The 20,913-nt window shown below is 47.5% G+C and overlaps 1 protein-coding gene across 1 annotated transcript in view; it reads right to left on the reverse strand.

Annotated features, from left to right (window-relative positions):
- Positions 1-20,913, reverse strand: part of LOC144726625 (CMP-N-acetylneuraminate-beta-1,4-galactoside alpha-2,3-sialyltransferase-like) — a 72,291-nt gene that overhangs the window by 33,248 nt on the left and 18,130 nt on the right. The window contains exon 7 of the mRNA XM_078605357.1: positions 1,123-1,269. Within this exon, the coding sequence (XP_078461483.1) occupies positions 1,123-1,269 (147 nt within the window). The remainder of the gene's footprint in view (positions 1-1,122; positions 1,270-20,913) is intronic.

Below are 20,913 nucleotides of genomic sequence, written 5' to 3' on the forward strand. Positions count from 1 at the left end.
AGACACACAGAGATCACTAGACACACACTTAGACCAGCAGACACACAGAGATCACTAGACACTCACTTAGACCAGCAGACACTTAGACCAGCAGACACGCAGAGATCACTAGTCACTCCCTTAGACCAGCAGACACGCAGAGATCACTAGACAAACACTTAGACCAGCAGACACACAGAGATCACTAGACACTCACTTAGACCAGCAGACACACAGAGATCACTAGACACTCACTTAGCCCAGCAGACACACAGAGATCACTAGTCACTCACTTAGACCAGCAGACACACAGAGATCACTAGACACACACTTAGACCAGCAGACACGCAGCGATCACTAGTCACTCACTTAGACCAGCAGACACACAGAGATCACTAGACACTCACTTAGACCATCAGACACACAGCGATCACTAGACACTCACTTAGACCAACAGACACGCAGAGATCACTAGACACTCACTTAGACGAGCAGACACACAGAGATCACTAGACACACATTTAGACCAGCAGACACACAGAGATCACTAGACACTCACTTAGACCAGCAGACACACAGAGATCACTAGACACTCACTAAGCCCAGCAGACACACAGAGATCACTAGTCACTCACTTAGACCAGCAGACACACAAAGATCACTAGACACATACTTAGACCAGCAGACACGCAGAGATCACTAGTCACTCACTTAGACCAGCAGACACACAGAGATCACTAGTCACTAACTTAGACCAGCAGACACACAGAGATCACTAGACACACACTTAGACCAGCAGACACGGAAATTGCACAACACGTGTAAAAAAAATTTGCAGGAAAGATTCTTCAAGTCTTCAAGCGATTTTCGGGAAGGCACAGCACTGAAGAATCTGGCCGATACTTTTTCGGGGGGGGGGAAGGGGGGCGGGGGTGTTCAGTTTGCAAACACATCTCAAAATGAAAGGAGATATGAGGGCGTGGGAATGTGGGGGACACGGAGATGCACAGACGTGGGGACACGGGGTCACGGCTGGCGCAGGATGTCTCGCTCAGCTGCGAGACACCCTGCGTAGGTTTGGTAGGGCGTCGAGCCACCCCGTGCCTCGAGCGCTGTGTGGGGTCCCTCAGAGGCCGCACTCACCCCGTGGCCCATCATGCCGTTGTTGACAGGAAGGCCGATGAAGGTGAAGGCAGCCTCTCGGATGAAGTACGGGTTGAGGATGCGGATGTCCTCTGGTCTCCTCGGGACCTGCGTGGCCACGGACTTCCAGAAGCCCTGGATTGGGTGCTGGGTGCGCGTTCCGTGTACGTTCGCATGTAATCAGGTGTGCGTGCGTGCGTGTGCGCATGTCCGTTTGTGTGTATTTGTACGCGAGTGTGTGTATGTGTGCGCGTGTAGGTTTGTGTGTGTGTGTGTTTGTATGTGAGTGTGTGTGTTTGTACGCGAGTGTGTGTATGTGTGCGTGTGTAGGTTTGTGTGTGTGTGTTTTGTACGAGAGTGTGTGTGTTTGTATGCGAGTGTGTGTATGTGTGCGCGTGTAGGTTTGTGTGTGTGTGTGTTTGTACGCGAGTGTGTGTGTAAGCGTGTAGGTTTGTGCGAGTGTGTATGTATGCGAGTGTGTGTATGTAGGTTTGTGTATGTAGGTTTGTGTGTGTGTTTGTACGCGAGTGTGTGTATGTGTGTGTGTGTAGGTTTGTGTGAGTGTGTATGTATGCGAGTGTGTGTATGTAGGTTCGTGTTCGTGTATGTATGCGAGTGTGTGTATGTGTGTAGGTTTGTGTGTGTATGCGGGCGTGTTAGCCCATGGGAAATAAGAAGCCACACATGCATCGGCGTAAGCTGCTTATCGAATCCTTTGCAGAGGCGCCAACTCCACGCTTGTGGATTGGCCGCTTTAACGCTGCTTTTGCTTCTGCGAGAAAAAACGATTTGGTGACGGTTTTATTTTTCAGCATCTTCGTTCACCGTCATGGAAACAGAATATCCCACATTGCAGCAATTAACTAAGCTCATTAAGCCACGCAACATTCCGGACGCGCACGTGTACACACACCCATACACACATACTAAGGGATGTGTTCCCGATTTTCTAATTCGAATATCACACGTTAATAATCTGGACAATCTAAAAACAAAACTTTCGGTTCGATACGGAGGCGAGCGATCGGGTGGAGCGACGACGCTCCGACTCGGCATGACCACTGATCCATGTGTGTCCTGTACATGAGTTGAACTTCTTTCGCACCGTACGTAGCCAACCACGCTTAATCGGAGGTTTAGCATGATCCCTCTTGTTTTGCAGGAGGATGCGGTACATTATCAAGATATCCCAAAAAATATAATAACATTTTTAATAACCTAAATCCATCGTTATCATAAAAAAAGTTTCCCACCCTCTGATGCTGAGAACGTGTTGAGAATTAAATGCGCCAATGAGCACCTCTGACGCGAAGCCTCAAACTGTCGGTTGTCACCGTGCGCCCAGAGCTTCACCACGGGGCGTCAATGGAGCTACGGGGTGAGTCAACATTCGTGATTCATTCAAAAGCAATCCACTGTGCTCACGTCGCTGCTTCGGAAGTCGGCAAGAGCCCCTCACACGCACTTACAGACTGTGTCCATACTCACGCACATGCAACAAAGACAAAGGTCCCCTGTTACAGCCTTTACAAAGACTGTTTGGGCAAGTGCTGTTCGAGAGCACCGATGAAGGCCGGCACGGCACGAGGGGGTGGGTGGCCAACACCATACTCGGCTGCCTTTGCCTCCCCAGTGGTGATATTTATGCACTATACCAAGTAATTATTTGAGGCTGAGTCGATCTAGGGCATGCCCAGGACAGGTTCAGATAATCACCACTGGTGTTGGTCGTCTACAATTTTTTAGACGTCGTCTGCTTCAGAGATGTTAATTATGGATTTTGATGTGCTGAATTCAAATATGATAATTACAACAACTGATTGGCTACTGTTCCCAAGATATTTACGTTATCACATTTTAGGTCTCTGTATATTGTGTAGATAATAGAGTTTTACTCATAAGTTGTAAACCTAGATCTTTTCATGTGTTTATGGTTGCTTTACACGATAACATGTCACCTGTCCTGTTCACGTAACACTTTTAAATCAGCAAAAGGGTTATGTAAATAAAATGTATCATGAAACAAAAGGCAAAAAACTATTATGTATATATAAGTACAAAGTTTAGTCCTTATTCAGTGTCTACTCGGCGCTTCTTGGCTTCTCTCTTGTATTCATTACATGGAGCATCTCGTGTCACTGTCCAGCAATAGTCTGCAAGCATTGATGGGCTCCATTTGTCGCAATGTCCCGGTGACATCGCTCGCCATGCTCATTGCTCACTGCTCCTCAGTTCGGTGGGAAAACATCTATAGGAGAGTGCAAAAAATGTATCTTTAGTGACATGTTGCCTTGAGGAGGTTTTCCACCAACTCCCTGTGGTTGTCTGCCTTGTTGTTTCCGAGAAAATGTGTTGCTACTAACTGGAAGGCGTTCCATGCCGTCTTTTCCTTGTCACGCAGTGCACTGTCAAATGCATCATCTCGAATAAGTTCACGAATCTGAGGACCAACAAAGACACCTTCCTTTATCTTAGCTTCACTTAACCTTGAAAGATTTCTACGGAGGTACTTGAAAGCTGCTTGTATTTTGTCCATGGCTTTGACAAAGTTCTTCATCAAACCCAGCTTGATGTGTAAGGGTGGTAACAAAATCTTCCTTGATTCAACAAGTGTTGGACGCTGGACACTTTTCCTCCCAGGCTCCAATGAATGTCGGTGTGGCCAATCTGTCTTGATGTAGTGGGAATCTCTCACACGACTATTCCATTCGAAGGCAAAACAGCAGTACTTTGTGTACCCAGTCTGCAGACCAAGCAAGAGAGCAACAACCTTCAAATCGCCATAAAGCTGCCACTGATGTTGGTCATAGTTTATGCACCTCAAAAGTTGTTTTATGTTGTCATAGGTTTCCTTCATATCGACTGCATGACCAACTGGAATTGATGGCAAAACATTGCCATTATGCAGCAAAACAGCTTTAAGACTCATCTTCGATTAATCAATGAACAGTCTCCACTCATCTGGATCATGAACGATGTTGAGGGCTGCCATCACACCATACATGTTGTTGCAGGCTACAAGATCACCTTGCATGAAGAAGAATGGAACAAGACCCTTTTGATGGTCATGGAACATGGAAACCCTAACATCACCTGCCAGGAGATTCCACTGCTGCAGTCTGGAGCCCAACAGCTCTGCCTTACTCTTGGGCAGTTCCAAATCCCTGACAAGGTCACCTTGTGTTATGAGGTGTGGTTCAGAGGAGGATGGGAGAAAATCTGGGTCATGTGACCTTGATGGTTCAGGACCAGAAGTTTCATCCTCTTCCTCGTCTGACTTAAGTGAGAATTATTCTGGTGCATCAGGAACCGACAGTCCTTCTCCGTGGGGTAGTGAGCATATAGCTGATGGAATGTTTGGATAATGCACAGTCCACTTTTTCTTCTTTGACATACCTTTCCCAACTGGAGGCACCATGCAGAAGTAACAATTGCTGATATGATCCTTTGACTCTCTCCAAATCATTGGCACTGCAAAAGGCATAGATTTCCTTTTCCTGTTCAATCACTGGCGAAGATTTGTTGCATAAGTGTTGCAGCATATGTGTGGGGCTCACATCTTGTACTGATCTCCAATTTTGCAGCCAAAATGAAGGTGATAGGCTTTTTTGATATGAAGCTTTCGTGACTGCAGGAATCCATAGCTTTCCCACCTGATGACGGACGCTTGTGTTGCGCCCGAAACGTCGTGAATTATTTTATTTTATACCTACGTGACGTTACCGAAAGTATCAGAGAGTATGTGATAGGCTTTCTTAACCATAGTGGTTATACTGCGCTTTTGCGATGCAAAAGTCACTTCACCACAAACAGCAGGCGTTATCTGCTTTGTTCACACAATTACGAGGCATCTCTGCTCACTTTGGCTAAACAGAATTGTTTCCCTTTGCAAAATCAAACACTGACAAATACGAGAGCACGACACTGCATGATTTTTAGAGCTGATATAGGGCAATTTGTTCAGCAGAGGGATGTAAGTCTAGTTATGATTTCATCATCCATGACTTCTAGGAATAACATGATGCAATTCATAAAATGTATGACGTAATACCAGGTTCAGATTGCATCATGCATTATTTTGCTCAAAAAGCAAGTACTGGCCAAAACCAGTCGTAGATTTACTCATAGATCCAGTCAGATATGTATTTTAGTCATTTCTGGTTTAAATTGAGATCCCTTCCCTTTATAACGCACTTATCCTCCGCCACTCCCAAGTCAAGGGTCGTATTTATTGACCCAGTAGCATATCTTGAAAACTAGAGCCAATCAACAATTTTAAGCGTCATTTTCATTCTTAGTGACCCAGAATTAGTGAAGTTGAACTACATTTATTTCGGAAGCATTTTGGCTGTAGACCAGTGTATAATCAAACTCCGGTCGCCAAGTTTGTAGTGCAGCGCGCTAACCGCTACACTACCGCTCCCCATACACACACACACACAGGGCCACACACACGCACCACACACATCCATCAACACACACGGGCACATACACACAGGAAGACAAAGATGCCCCTATAGCCGTGTAATAGCTTGTTGAGGCAAGTGCTGCTGGCAAAAACCATTAAGAATGGCACGGAGCATGAGGACGTGGTGTGGTTAGCACCACGCCCGGCTGCCTTTGTCCCCCCCCCTCCGCCGCATGCAGATGTTTAAACAGCCTACTGGGTACTCATTTGATGTTTAATTGATCTAGGGAAGGAACAGGACTGGCTCAGATATCACTTGCCACTGATGGTAGCCATGGCTGGGAATTGAACTCAAGTGTGCTGGGTTTGTAGTACAGTGCGCTAATCACCACACAACCACATCCCCACACAACAATTGCCCGCCACTGTTTTTGGAAGGGCGACTGTCTCCGAATGCCCAGTAGCGTCCTTCACGAGCCTCCTCCAGAGGCCGATCTTGAAACCGCTGGTATGCAGGTAGCTTCCAAACGGAGCTACACAGGGGATGCCAATTCATGGCGTTTGACTGATTAGGAGACCTCTGCTGACAATACCAGAGCGAGTCATAAAGCACACTGCTCGTGTTTGGAATACTTCCCCACTCTCTTCAAAACTGACCCATCACTCATGGGAAATGGAGGGGGTGGAATGTTTGATGACACAAAAACCCAGGCAGGTGCTTCGTTTTTGTGGGGCTAATTAGGCCGCTGTACGTGAGCTGTATCGTTCAGTTTCGTTCCGACAAACGGGGCACTACTTTTTCTTTGGCTCAATATGTTCAACGTTAATAAAAGGTATCCAAGCAAAAAGTTCTCCACGCATTATCCTGCAGTTAATGAGAAAAGTGTAATTTATTGGCGCACTATATTGACTGCGTATTGAGACATATAAAACTGTTGAGCTAGATTTTCAACCAATCAGCATCGAAAATGTAAGTAGATCAGAGCCAAAATCAGGCCAATATCACTACGCACATGTAAACATGGAGGAGGACATAAGCAGCGCAGCTTCATCTGATAGCGGCGATCAAGCTCGATGCAGCGTATCATCCCAAGACTAGGTGAGTTCCACACAGCCATGTCCTTTATGGCAGTGATAGGCAAACGTTTCAAAGAAGCAGGACTACAGGATATGCTGATTGAATCAAATGTGGTAGCTGTTGGTTCACTAAATGGAGTCATTAGTGGACATCACTACAACGTAGTATTCGTGCACACAAACTCCTATTTGAGGCAATGCATATCTTGCGGTTGAGGTCATTTCTTCAGTCCCTTCCTGAGCAACATCACACTCGTTACATATCAGCCATGGAAGATCTAGTACAAGAGTACAAGTCTGAGGCAGGATTTTCATATAACTCAGTGTCTGACATATTATCAGATATGCTGTCCTGCTATGATAGATATGTACATGAGATGAACTCTGTTAATTCCACCTTTGAACTTTGGAGCTCATACATTGAAATGGTTCAACTGTTACTGAGTTTCATTAGAGCAACCAGAGACTCTGACTGGAGCCTTCACTTAGCAACAGTGAGACGTATGCTGGCATGGTATTTTGCATATGACCGCCAAAATTATGCAAGGTACCTATCAGAATATTGGGTCGAGATGATCAATCTTCCAAAGACTCATCCACACTGCTATGAAGAAGTTACTGCAAAAGGAAACTGGACAGTACAGCGTAAGGATGCTAACAGGTTCTCATCCATAGCTTGTGACCAAGCAATAGAACAAACCTGCAACCGTGATTCAAAGACCAAAGGCGGCATAACTGGGATAACATTGAACAGAGGTGCCATCCAGCGATGGATACTGTCTCATCCTGAACATTCTGCAATCACAAGGCAGTGTGAAATGATGGCTGGAATGCAACATGAAGAGAGGGGTCATAAAGAATAGAATACGACGTTTCGATTGCAACACAAGCAATCATCATCAGGTATAATGAAATAGCGACATAAAATCTAACCAGAAAACTATAGACAGACATATTAGCAGACAGCTATCACCAAGATACATAGAGAGAGCAACACAGGTAACAGAGAGAGGTGGTCGTCTCTGTGGGTGGCCTTAAATAGACAGAGGAGGGCGGATGCAGAGAGAGGGAGGGGGGTTAGAGAAAAAATTAGCATATCAATGAGTGGACAACAAAACGTGGTGCTGCAAGTGCGATGACACGGCAAGCAAGCCTGAAAATCAGGAGGACACACTAAAATTAAATAACCTAGTAAAATATCGAAATGTAATGTAATACAACACAGAGGGTCGGTCAACACACAATTAACGCATAGCCTGGTTGATTATGTATTTCAAAGATTGCTAAGTTAGAATTTAAGTGTGAACATTCCAAAGAGAGGACACAGGCAGAGAGAACAAGTAGTCAAAGAGAGAGAAAAAAGAAGATAAGTTTAAAACTTCCCCGTAGAAGTGGTTCAATCTTAATTTTAGAACTTTCGTGACTGCAGGAATTATTATTTGGTTCTTTCGGTTAAGTCACGTCTAAAGATAAAATAATAATTCTAACTTAGCAATCTTTGAAATACATAATCAACCAGGCTATGCGTTAATTGTGTGTTGACCGACCCTCTGTGTTGTATTACATTACATTTCGATATTTTACTAGGTTATTTAATTTTAGTGTGTCCTCCTGATTTTCAGGCTTGCTTGCCGTGTCATCGCACTTGCAGCACCACGTTTTGTTGTCCACTCATTGATATGCTAATTTTTTCTCTAACCCCCCTCCCTCTCTCTGCATCCGCCCTCCTCTGTCTATTTAAGGCCACCCACAGAGACGACCACCTCTCTCTGTTACCTGTGTTGCTCTCTCTATGTATCTTGGTGATATCTGTCTGCTAATATGTCTGTCTATAGTTTTCTGGTTAGATTTTATGTCGCTATTTCATTATACCTGATGATGATTGCTTGTGTTGCAATCGAAACGTCGTATTCTATTATTTAATTTAATTTATTATTTTATCTTTAGACGTGACTTAACCGAAAGAACCAAATAATAATTCCTGCAGTCACGAAAGTTCTAAAATTAAGATTGAACCACTTCTACGGGGAAGTTTTAAACTTATCTTCTTTTTTCTCTCTCTTTGACTACTTGTTCTCTCTGCCTGTGTCCTCTCTTTGGAATGTTCACACTTAAATTCTAACTTAGCAATCTTTGAAATACATAATCAACCAGGCTATGCGTTAATTGTGTGTTGACCGACCCTCTGTGTTGTATTACATTACATTTCGATATTTTACTAGGTTATTTAATTTTAGTGTGTCCTCCTGATTTTCAGGCTTGCTTGCCGTGTCATCGCACTTGCAGCACCACGTTTTGTTGTCCACTCATTGATATGCTAATTTTTTCTCTAACCCCCCTCCCTCTCTCTGCATCCGCCCTCCTCTGTCTATTTAAGGCCACCCACAGAGACGACCACCTCTCTCTGTTACCTGTGTTGCTCTCTCTATGTATCTTGGTGATATCTGTCTGCTAATATGTCTGTCTATAGTTTTCTGGTTAGATTTTATGTCGCTATTTCATTATACCTGATGATGATTGCTTGTGTTGCAATCGAAACGTCGTATTCTATTATTTAATTTAATTTATTATTTTATCTTTAGACGTGACTTAACCGAAAGAACCAAATAATAATTCCTGCAGTCACGAAAGTTCTAAAATTAAGATTGGGTCATAAAGAGTTGGATGCAACAAGAATTGCAAAAGACAATGCTGCTGTTATATCTTTGGTTTCAGCGGTTGAGTCTATGATCAATCCCTTCCTGCCTCGTGAAGATCTTGTATGTATTAGCTCTGGTGTTGTTGCTACAAAGACTGTCAGAGATGACATACAAAGTGCTTGTGATAAAGGTGAAACAGCTCTAAAAAATGTCATCCAAGATCGAGTCCAGTCATCAAAAACAGACTTCTTCTCTCCAATAAAGTCCTTGAAGCTCACTACGTTTGGGGATCAAATGAAGAAATCATCCAAGACAAAAGATGGAAATAAAGTCATTCTAAAAAATGACAGGAGACTCTTTGCACGACTGTTAGTGATAAGTCAATCCTGGTCTGTAAACTTAAAGAGATTCTGACATATTCACTTGGCAATATCTCATCCCCGCTAGCAAGCACTGATGGTTCATTAGCCAAAACAAATAAGGCTGCTCTTCTAGCTTGTTTAGAATCAAAGAACAAGGACTGTCATGTGAACAAGACTGTTGGTGATAATGGTGCCCTATTGATAGATGGCATGGCATTGATCAGGAGTCTCAAGAATATACCAGACACATTCGGTGAGCTTGCTGATGATCTTCTTCAACTTATGATTAAGATGGGTAGAAAGTTCAGTTGTCCAAGGGTCGATTTTGTCATTGATCGCTACCCGGCAGTGAGCATCAACAATGCTGAACGATCAAGACGTGCTGTTGCTGGACAACAATTACTGCAAATATACAGCATGAAGCAGAAGACTCCAAGTCAGTGGACCAAGTTTCTAGCCAGTGGTGAAAATAAAGAAGCCTTGACAGACTTTCTCTTTGAGACATGGAGAACTGTGCCTTTACAAGCAGCTGGAAAAGACATAGCTATCTTTGTGGCACACAGAAATGTATGTCATCAACTCACTCTTAAAGATGGCATTATGTCTGTCAAAGAGGTAGAATCTTTGACTTGTGACCATGAAGAAGCTGACACGAGGCTCCTACTTCATGCAAAACATGACTGGAGTGAACTTTATAATAAGATAATCATCCAGAGTCCTGACACTGATGTTGCTATCATTTCACTTTCAATAATGGCTAAGCTTCCCTCAGAAAAGATGTACTTTCTGACAGGAACAAGACAGGCAAAGAATGTTAGATCTCCAGACTATTGGTTCTGCTTTGGGTCCTTCACTAACAGAGGCACTGATAGGACTACACACATTCACTGGCTGTAACTCATCTAGTTCCTTTTATGGGAAAGGAAAAGAGAAACCACTAAATATAGTGTCTGGAAATGCAGAGTACGTCAGTGCATTTGTTGCTCTTGGGAGGCAATTTGAAATGGACAGCACCACATTTGTGACCATAGAACGTTTTGTGTGTGAGCTGTATGGAGAAAAGGTATCAGATGTTAATTTGGCCAGATACAATAGGTTCTGTGTCCAGGCCTCTTCCAAACAGACATTACCTCCAAAAAAGATGCACTTACAGAGCACTTCAAGCGTGCAAACTACCAAGCTGCAATCCACAGGAGAGCATTGGATCCGTTTATAAATGCTCCCAGTCCAGACGACTTTGGATGGATTGTCAAGGATGGTGATCTCATTATATCATGGATGACTAAAGATCCAGCTCCTCAACAGATTTTGGGGTCACTCCACTGTGGGTGTAAGTCTGGTACTTGTACAGGTGGAAGATGCTCATGCCACAAGGCTGGCCTGGCCTGCACTGACCTATGTAAATGTGTTCATTGTGACAATGTGAGATTAACTGAGGATATTGTTTCATGTGAATCTGATGGTGAGGACAGTGATCTTGATATTTAGTGATGTGTATATGATCATACAATTAATATAGGACATATATATTTAATATAAATCAATCAAAATTAAATCTTGTTTACAATAATCATTCCTGTGAATATGTACATGTAGTGCAGTTACTGCTCGTGTATGCGAATTGACAATTCACCATTAAATGTGTTATTTTGAAAAGTGTTTTTTTTATATATTATATTTTGGCTTAATTCTATTTGTTATTCAGATTTTACCTCAAATATTACCTTTGAATTGGAACAACATAATGATAAGTAATTGGGATGTTAATGCTACAGTAGAAGTTTTCTTGATAATCTTATCATGTTTACTGTGCATAGATAGCAACTTCAGGTATATCACACATTTCAAACTGGTTTATTTTGTACTTCAAGTGGTAATTCTGCATTTTTGGGTTTATATGATAAACAGGTTTGAAAGTGCAAAATTCCCTATGGTTTCCCTTTTTTCAAAATGGGCACCTTTAGCATCATTTCTCTCAAAAACTGCAAGGTTGTGTGCGGAGAACTTTTTCCTAAGGAGTCTCTATATATTTCTGATGTTAAATATAAAAAAAGTAGGTAGTGCCCCACTTGGTGGAACGAAACCCTATTTCTAGGCCTCTTTTAGGCTACCGACAGCGGCCTAAATGTTAAACCCCCATCTCTGAACCCTTTCTCATACCGAGACATCTGCAAGTTGCAGGGTGGGTGTCCCGTTCACTGCTCAATCTAGGAGCGCGCAAGCGGGTCAGCGTTAATTTTATTTCGAGAGGTGTAGTCTTGCACCTGTTTTTAAAGACGTTGCAGAGAACTGAAGCGACACGACCGCTATACTCTATGATAGCTGGCACCAAAATTGCCACATGCCCTCGTGCATGGCCTTGTGAGAGCGTCGGTAGTGATAAGGTTTTTTAGTTTTTTTCCAGTTGCGTTTTGATGACGTACAGGTACGTCATTATAACGAGAAAGAGGGTTAAGTGGCACGCTCCAGGTTCAGCAGCAATCTTCCAGATCATCAGCTTCTCAAACTACATATTCAAAGCCGATATTAAGTGACGTAAGAGCTGAGGACATCCTTGTTGCACGCCAAGGTGAACAGGGAATGGCTCTGACTCACCAAAACGTAGCCTCACCAGGGCCTGCCCACCATCATGAAGGTCTTTAATGATCGTAAGTAGAGGGTCTGGGTCTCTGAAAGCACGAATAATAACCCAGAGCCCTGGCCTATTGATGGTATCCTAGGCCTTGACCAGGTCAATAAATATTCTTGGGTCTTTCGGTAGTCACGTAGATAGGTTCAAAGAAAATAACAAAAAATAACAAAAAACTACGACGTTTCGATCGCAACACAAGCGTTCGTCATCAGGAAACAGCTGCTGAGGCAGACTGTTTTGAAAGGTTTAAAATGGGTGTAGCACAAGGGTCATGAACGAAGTGGGCGGGGCTAGTGATAAATTAGCATGTTAATGTAAGATCGGAGAGCGGTCTCCATGTGGGCGTGGAGGTGACTATGATACTGTGAGAGATTAGCATGTTAATGGAAGATCGCAGAGCAGCAACGTCGAGCTCGTGAGTGAGGTGGCTGTTTTAGTGTGGGAAATTTAACCTGTTAATGTAAAATTAGAGAGCCGAAAATAACAACTAAAGTAGTAGAATGGGAACATCACAGCCAGTTATGACTTAAACTGGTTGATAACGTCCTTCCAATGTTTGCTCAGTTCATACCCATCTTCTCGAATTAAGTTGTGTCTGTCTTGAACCTATCTACGTGACTTTACCGAAACACCCAAGAATATGAATTCCTGCAGTCACGAAAGCTTTAAGTCAAGATTCAGATCAATAAAGCATAGATGTAGGTCCTGTTTAAATTCTCTACTCCTCTGCTGCAGCAGACGGACAGCTTCCGTGCAGGACCGCCCTGGTTTGAAACCACATTGGGGCTCCGCAAGCCTTACCTGAGCATGCCTCACAAGGCAATGTTGACTAACCCTTGCCAGGACATTTTCTGGCACACGGAAGTGGGAGATGCCCCGGTAGTTGTTACAATCAGTATGGTCCCCCTTTTTGAAGAGGGGAACCACCAGGGCCATCCTTCCAATCCTGCGGAAGCCGTCCTGTAATCCAGGCAGTTGTAAATATGTCATGAAGGGTAGCCTGCACACAATTCCGCTCTCAGACTCTGAATCGCTCTTCGCACTGCCTCAACAGATGGCACATCACAGGAAGCAGCGACTGCTTCCTACAATACACGAGGCACCACAGCCCCTTCAGGATGAATCCCACCTTGCCCCATGATGTTATCTGGGCTGAGGGGTTTCACCTCCCCCCAAGATCTCACAGAAATGCTCAGCAAACATGCTGACCTGTTCCTGATGGGAATAAGCATGGCACTGCAACTTGCTTTTTTGATGGAATTAAATAGTGTCGAGGCATATTCTTTGGGTCTTTCGGTAAAGTCATGTAGATAGAAAAAATAATAACAATAAAATAATAAATATAAAAAATGAAAATAATGTGAATAAAAAAATTATAAAAATATCACGACGTTTCGATCGCAACACAAGCAATCGTCATCAGGCAATCGTCATCATCTGCTGATGACGACTGCTTGTGTTACAATCGAAACGTTGTGATATTTTTATTATTTTGTATTCAATCTATTTTCATTTCTTATTATTTTATTGTTATTATTTTATCTATTTACGTGACTTTACCGAAAGACCCCAAAAATATGAATTTCTGCATCCACGAAAGCTTTAAGTCAAGATTTAGTGTCGAGGCAGTTTACATATTCTCAGCAAACCACGACCACCGCTCACTCGTACAGCGCCACACAGCTTGCTGAACCTTCAAATGAAGGCTGCGGTAAGCCTCCTCGCTCACCAACATGAGAGACTGCAGAAGGTGGGAGTGGGCCTGTCGCATTCCCTCAGCTAGTCGGAACACCTCCTCTGACAGCCATGGTTTATCGGGAGGTCTGGACTGCGTGCCCAATGCAGCAATAGCAAGCAGCTGCATGAGCCATAGTCCAGAACCTCACCGATTTCCATTCAGCATCAGAAGAGGGGGTGTGGGGGGGGATGCAAACCCCAGCAGCAAGCGAAGATGAAATTCTCGCAAGCCGAGATCAGGCCATTGTGGATTTGAATGGGGTCCTAGGGGGCCATCCACCAGCACAGTGCATGCACATCCCGGCACCAGCACATACACACCAACCCTCACCACATGGGCCCATACACACAAACAAAGATTCACCATATAGCCTTAACGGACTATTGGGGCAAGTGCTGTTAGCAAGTAGCACCAATGAAGGCTGGCACTGTGGCACAAGAGGGGGTAGGTGGCCAGCACCACGTCTGATCGCCTTTGTATCCCCAGCGGTGATGTTTAAACACTGCACCAGGTGCTAATTTAAGGCACATTGGTGTTGGCCGTGAACAGGAAATAAACTCGGGTTGCCGGGTTCGTAGAGCAGTGCGCTAACCACTGCGCCACCGCTCCACACTTAAAAACACACCCACACGCGCAAACACAACCCCCACACACCACACACGGACACAATCACGTTCGTCCAAACACACACAGACAAAGATCCCCCCCTCCCCACCCCCAGTATAGCCTCAGCAGACTGTTGGGGGCAGGTGCTGTTAGAGAGCACACACACACCCACACACAATAAACCAGTTCCAAGTGCCACTGAGGCTGACCCGTCGATGTCGACTTAATGCATAATTTCGCCTGGCAGCTCTAATTGCGCAGTGTCTCGTTTATTTACTCGGAAGAGTTGTACTCCTTAAAAACCAATAACTCTACTGGAGGGGGATGGGGGGGTGGGGGTGGCCCAGGCACCCGCGTGTGGTCCCGCTCAGCCCTGGCCCCAATGGCTGGCGCAATCACGGCGCGATATTCACGAGCGTGACGTTACCGCGAGAAAGAACACTGCGACACAAACAGCTCGCGACACAGCACGCTCCGCCGACGTTTTCACGCGTCAATTTATTTTGGGTTTTTGAAGACGTTCAATGCATCTGAAAAAGCTAAGCGTCAAATTTTGCTCGACGCGCGATTTTTGTGAAAGCAATGGGAGAAGCCGGCTACCAGCGACGGGCGTCGAGTTCGGGAGCGCGGTACGGCCAACGCTCTTATTTCTTTTTTTATTTGAATATCCAAGCGCAAGCGCGCGTGTTTGTTGTTTTATCGAGAGAGTCGCATCTTTAAGCAATCAGCGCTGTAGGGAGGGACGCTCCGCACTCCTCTGCTCTGCTCCGCGCGCTCCGCCTCGGCACAACAACAGCCGCAGCGGCGGCCGCAGCGGCGGCGGCGTAATCTGTGAAACCCAAGCACCTCCCCACTTCACGTGCCGCAGGACCTTGCCACAAAACTTATACGATCCGGCGGGACATTTGCCAACAATGTTAGTGTGCACACTCATTACGATTAGCAAAGCTATAAACGCGTTTGACATCCTGAACCCGTGGGAGAGCGGCACCATCTGCCGCTCCTGCTCTGCTTTCATGAGACACCTATGTGCTCGCCCTCCCACTTCTGCCCCCGACCAGCACTGCTCTGGATCCTGACCGCTCTGACATATGTTAACCCCGAGCGGGGTTCCGACATCCCTGAAGGGAGCGCGCACGACGAGGGCAACATCCAGAGCCGTGGCAACTCGGTCCCTGTTGCAGCTTCCGGTCGAACATGGGCAGCACACAGCCTCGACCGGGCAGCGCGTGGCCGTGCTGCCCCGCTTGGAGCGGGCCCCCGGGCCCCCCGCCGAATCCGAGCCCGCCACCGCTCAAATTACACTCCGCGTCCCAGCTGCGCGTCTTGCCAAAACCGTTTCGTCTGAAACAGTTCGGGGAAAAAAGTGTTTTTTCTCCGAGCATATCGGCTCGTCGGGATTCGGCGTGCAAGCGACGCGGCCGCTCGAAGGAGCCACGTGGCGCCGCGGGCGCTTTCGGCGCTCCACGCGGTCGCTCCACCCGGCAAGGAAGATCAACCCTGAGAGCGGCCGGGAACGCCCCGGGTGAGCTGTTGATCGACGGCGACGCTAGCGGCTCGTCGGCGCTCGTGCAGCATTGCCGTCGTTGCCCTCGCCGCCCCCCCGGCGTATTTACAAAACGCAACGGCGACAACCGGAATTCCGATCGGCCACTTAACCCGGTTCGCCGCCATGCAGCTCGGTAACGGAGGGGCACAAAACAGGGCGAGCTGTAAGCGATACACGGGGCACCGCGCGACTCCCGGGTGGATGTACCCTGGGCGTATGAGACCACGAGACTTGACCTTTACAGGGTTAAGCAATCATCATTAGGAGTGACAATGTGGCTCACGGCGCTGGTCCCCGATTCATTGATTTGCGATCGAGGAGCGAGGTGCCAATTACCCACCGTGGGAGCGATCACAATGTGTCGGTGGGCCCCCTTCCGTAGCGCGAGAAGACAATCCGGATTGTGACGAGCCAAGGGGGGGGTTGCGCTGCATACGCGCGTGCGTGCATTCAAACCCATTGTCACAAATCTCCGAGTATGGTGAGAAAGACAATTCCCGAGCGCAGGTTTTCCGACTTCTCAGGGTCCCGTTGCGCAGCGTCGTTCACAATGGGGCAGATTGTCCCGACGGCGCGCGCATCAACGGCTTCACGCGGCTTAGGATTGAGGATCGAGCGCGCCGCATGCACCACCCCCACCCCCACCGACCCCACCCCCACCGACCCCCCCACCCCCCCGTCGGTCGGTCTCACATCGCCACGGCCGCTCCCGGCCAACGGTTCCGCTGCTACGGAGGCCGTGCCAGGCGCAACTGCGAGACAATCGGGAGTATAAAGCGCAGCGGGAAGCGATACGCACGCTCGCGTTTGTGCGGGTGGGATTTATTGCCGTGTTTATCGGGTGCACTCCGCGAATCCCGACCACCCCCACCGCTCCCCCCCCGCCACGGCCGTGACAAACGCATCCTCTGATTATTCTCATCGCTGAGACACGTTTGGCAGAGCCGGGAGCTGGCGTGCACGCCTGCGCCGGCGCGCACCCCTGCGCGGCTCCTGTCGCCACGATTAGGGCACCGCGCTGATTGCACGGAGCCGCCACTCTGTTGAATCAAGAGACAGTATTTGTTGTTACGAGACAAAGGGGAAAGGGCTCTTTAACATCGAGACATTTCCTGCAGTGGCGACGTGTTATTGGGAAATGTGGTCACGATGTGACAATCGTAGTGTGAGGCTTGGTGTGTGTACACATGCGCGTGTGTGCACGTGTGTACGTATGTGGGGAGCGGTAGCATAACGGTTAGCGCGTTGCACTATGAACCTGGCGATTCGAGTTCCATTCCCGCTCATGGCCAACGTCAGTGACGATTATTTGAATTGGTCCTGGGCCTCTCCTAGGTCGATTCAGCCTCAAATAAGTACCTGGTGTGTGTGTAAATATCATAACTTAGGGAGACAAAGGTGACCAGGCAAGGTGTTGGCGCACCCACCCCGTCGTGTGCCGTTCCGGCCTTCATAGGTGCTCGCTCACAGCACTTGCACCAACAGTCTGTTCAAGCTGGACGGCGGAATTTGGCCTCTGTACGTGTGTATGAATGTAAGTGTGTATGAATGTACGTGTGTATGAATGTACGTGTGTATGAATGTACGTGTGTATGAATCTACGTGTGTATGTATGTATGTGTGTATGAATGTACGTATGTATAATGTACGTGTGTATGCGTGCGTCTGTGTGTAATGCAATCAAAGCTGAGTGAAACAAATGCTTATCTCCAGGTAGGCACCAGGAGGTTGAGTGTGAAGTCACAACACTCCGACCACCAACAACTAAACACCACACAGCTGAATTCCTCTATAACCACCACCACCACCACAGCCTCATTCCTCTACAACCACCACCACCCCAGTCTCATTCCTCTATAACCACCACCACCACACAGCTGAATTACTCTATAACCACCACCACACAGCCTCATTCCTCTACAACCACCACCACCACCACAGCCTCATTCCTCTACAACCACCACCACCACCACAGCCTCATTCCTCTATAACCACCAACACGACACCGCCTCATTCCTCTACAACCTCTGCTACAGAAGCTGCCTGAAATCACTTCTGACCCAATATCACTCTTAAATATTTACCCAAATAAGCTTAATAAATTCTCAAATACATATTATACTCATTATTTTTTATTTTACCAGGTAAAAAGTCCATTGAGCTATACAGCTCTTTTTCATAAGCAACCTGGCAACAAATGATAGCTCAACCAAGTGGCTTATCACGTGGAAATGTATAGCAACCAAATACTCTAAATGCATGTTTGTAAATGCGGAGGGAAAAACCAGAGGACCTGGAGAAAAATCCACGCGACCACAGGGAGAGAGACATGCAAACTCCAAATATATAGCAGACGTCAGGCTCGGGATAGAACCCACAACCTCCTGTATACCAGGCCAGGTAGCGCCAGCGCGACGCTGGAGGATCCTGTATTGGGATGTTTCGCCAAATTACATCACTTGGTGTCGCAATGTGGGAGGGTGGAAACTGGAGAACTCGGAGAATCCCTGGCCGTCAAGGGGCGACACTCAGCACTGCCTGCTGACCTCCTCGCAACCCCACGCCTACAGCAGCCGGCAAGCCTTGGTGGGTCGCCTATTCAGCTCCTAACCCAGCTCAACCCTTGCTCAGATCTCCTGAGAGATCTGATGGCGTGCATTTCGGGTGATGGGGCCATAGGCGTGGCGAGGGAGCCACCCCGACTGCACATGATCACTGCTTCAAACGTCCGGCAGTTCACCACCAGCGTTGGTTCAAGCGAGTCTGACTGCTGATGAGACACAGTGTGTCAACACCCGGTCCAGAGTTTTGCTTGTGTCGAACCAATGCTGCTAAAATTATTCAATCCCAGAAGGCCGTGTGGCTGAAGGGATGTTTAAACAATCACTGCTTAGCGAGTTTGCTACTTGTATTCCCCAACCGCGACCCCAATGGCGATAGCAGCGCATCGTAGCACGTAGCGGTCGTAGTGACATGGAGGGAGCGATAGTGCCATTCACGGTCAGGCGTGCACTCCTCTCCCGTCCCGTCCACCGTTTGGCTCACACCTGGGCCGCCCCCCCCACTCGCCCTCTCGCCTGCCCGCACTGCAAGGGGGAGCCCTTGCAAGGACCCCCCGCGACCACCGGCAAATAAAATAAATCACTCTCGTCGCTTGCACAACGGCGACGCGGAATCGCCGGGCAGCCGCGGTTTATTTGCCGTGCCGACGACGCGCTGCGGCGATAGCGTGCAGGTGTGTGTGGACAAGAATGCGCGCACGCGTGCTTGTGCGTGTGTACGTGCGTTTGTGTGCACTCTGCGCTCGTGTGCCTGTGCGCGCGTGTGAAGTGCTAGTGCGGCGGTCGGCTCTATCAACCCGGTGACACGAGTTCGATTCCCGGTGTCGAATATCTGCACCGGTCTTGGGCCTTTGCTAGGTCAACCAGTGCGGTGTGTAAACATCAGCTTCTGGGAAACAAAGGCGGCCAGGTATGGTACTGTCCACCCAGTTTCTCGTGAGCCATGCCAGCCTTAATAGGTGCTCGCTAACAGCACTTTCCCCAAAAACCTGTTAAAGCTATACGGGGGATCTTTGTCTTGGCTTGTGTGGAGCGGTAGTTCACCGGTCAGCTCTATGAACCCAGCGACCCGAGTTTAATTCCCGCTCACAGCCAACATCAGTGACGAATATCTGCATTGGTTCTGGGCCTTCCCCAAGTAAATTCAGCTTCAAATGAGTACCTAGGTGTGGTGTGTAAACATAAGCTTTAGGGAGACAAAGGTGGCCGGGAATGGTGTTGGCTACCCACCCTTCGTGAGCCGTACTCGCGAACAGTACGTGCATGCGTGTTCGTGGGTGCGTGTGTAGTGGTGCAACGGTTAACGTGCTGCACTACAAACTCAGAGACCCGAGTTCAATTCCCGATCAGGGCCAACGCCAGTGACGATCATCCGAGCCAGTCCTGGGCCTCCCCTAGGTCGACTCAGCCTCAAACAAGTACCTGGTGCAGTGTGTAAACATCGCCACTGGCGGCAGGCGTGGTGCTGGCCACCCTCCCCCCTTCGTATGCCATGCCAGCATTAATAGGTGCTCGATAACAAGCCATTGCCCCAACAGTCTGTTTAAAGGCTACACCGGGACCTTTGCCTTTGCTGGGTACGAGCACGAGTGCGTGTACGTATGCAGAGAGCGTGCTGGCAGCGCGCGCACACACACACTCGCACACGCTATTAAGCGGCCCGGTCCCATCTCCTTCAAGCCAATTTCCCCGGGAGTGGCTAGCACTGATAAGGATGCTTATCTGTCTTTTAAACAAATTGACTGGAACTTATCAACGGGGGGGGGGGGTGTAGCTGCTGAGTCAATTATGAAGCCGAGAGGCTGAGGACAAAGTGAACGTCTGCGTTGAACTGAGGGGGCGGGGGAGGAAATAAATAAATGGAAAAACCAAATGGAAAGAAAACTCGACTGTTTTCTCAGCCCGTCTCACGAGCCAGCACCCGGCACGCCGGCCCGAATTCTTGAAAATGTTTTCACAAACCCCGCAAAGTCCCAAACGTCAATGTGAAGATTCTGTAGCATCCAACCGTGACTCGAGGGGGGGGGGGGCAACAGACACCCCTCCCCAATAACCGGCAAAATGGAACCAAATACATCACTCGCTCTGTTTGGACTGCGCGAAAAGCGAGTCAGCGGCACCGGCTGGTGGGAACCGCGGCGTGCCCGGTAACCCTCGCGCGAGCGCGGGACGACGGAGGAGGAGCGGTGGCGCTGAGTGATTTGAACCCTGTGCCGCGC

Source organism: Lampetra planeri, chromosome 24, assembly GCF_965212315.1.
Source record: "Lampetra planeri chromosome 24, kcLamPlan1.2.h2, whole genome shotgun sequence".
In the NCBI taxonomy this organism is placed as follows: Eukaryota; Metazoa; Chordata; class Hyperoartia; order Petromyzontiformes; family Petromyzontidae; genus Lampetra; species Lampetra planeri.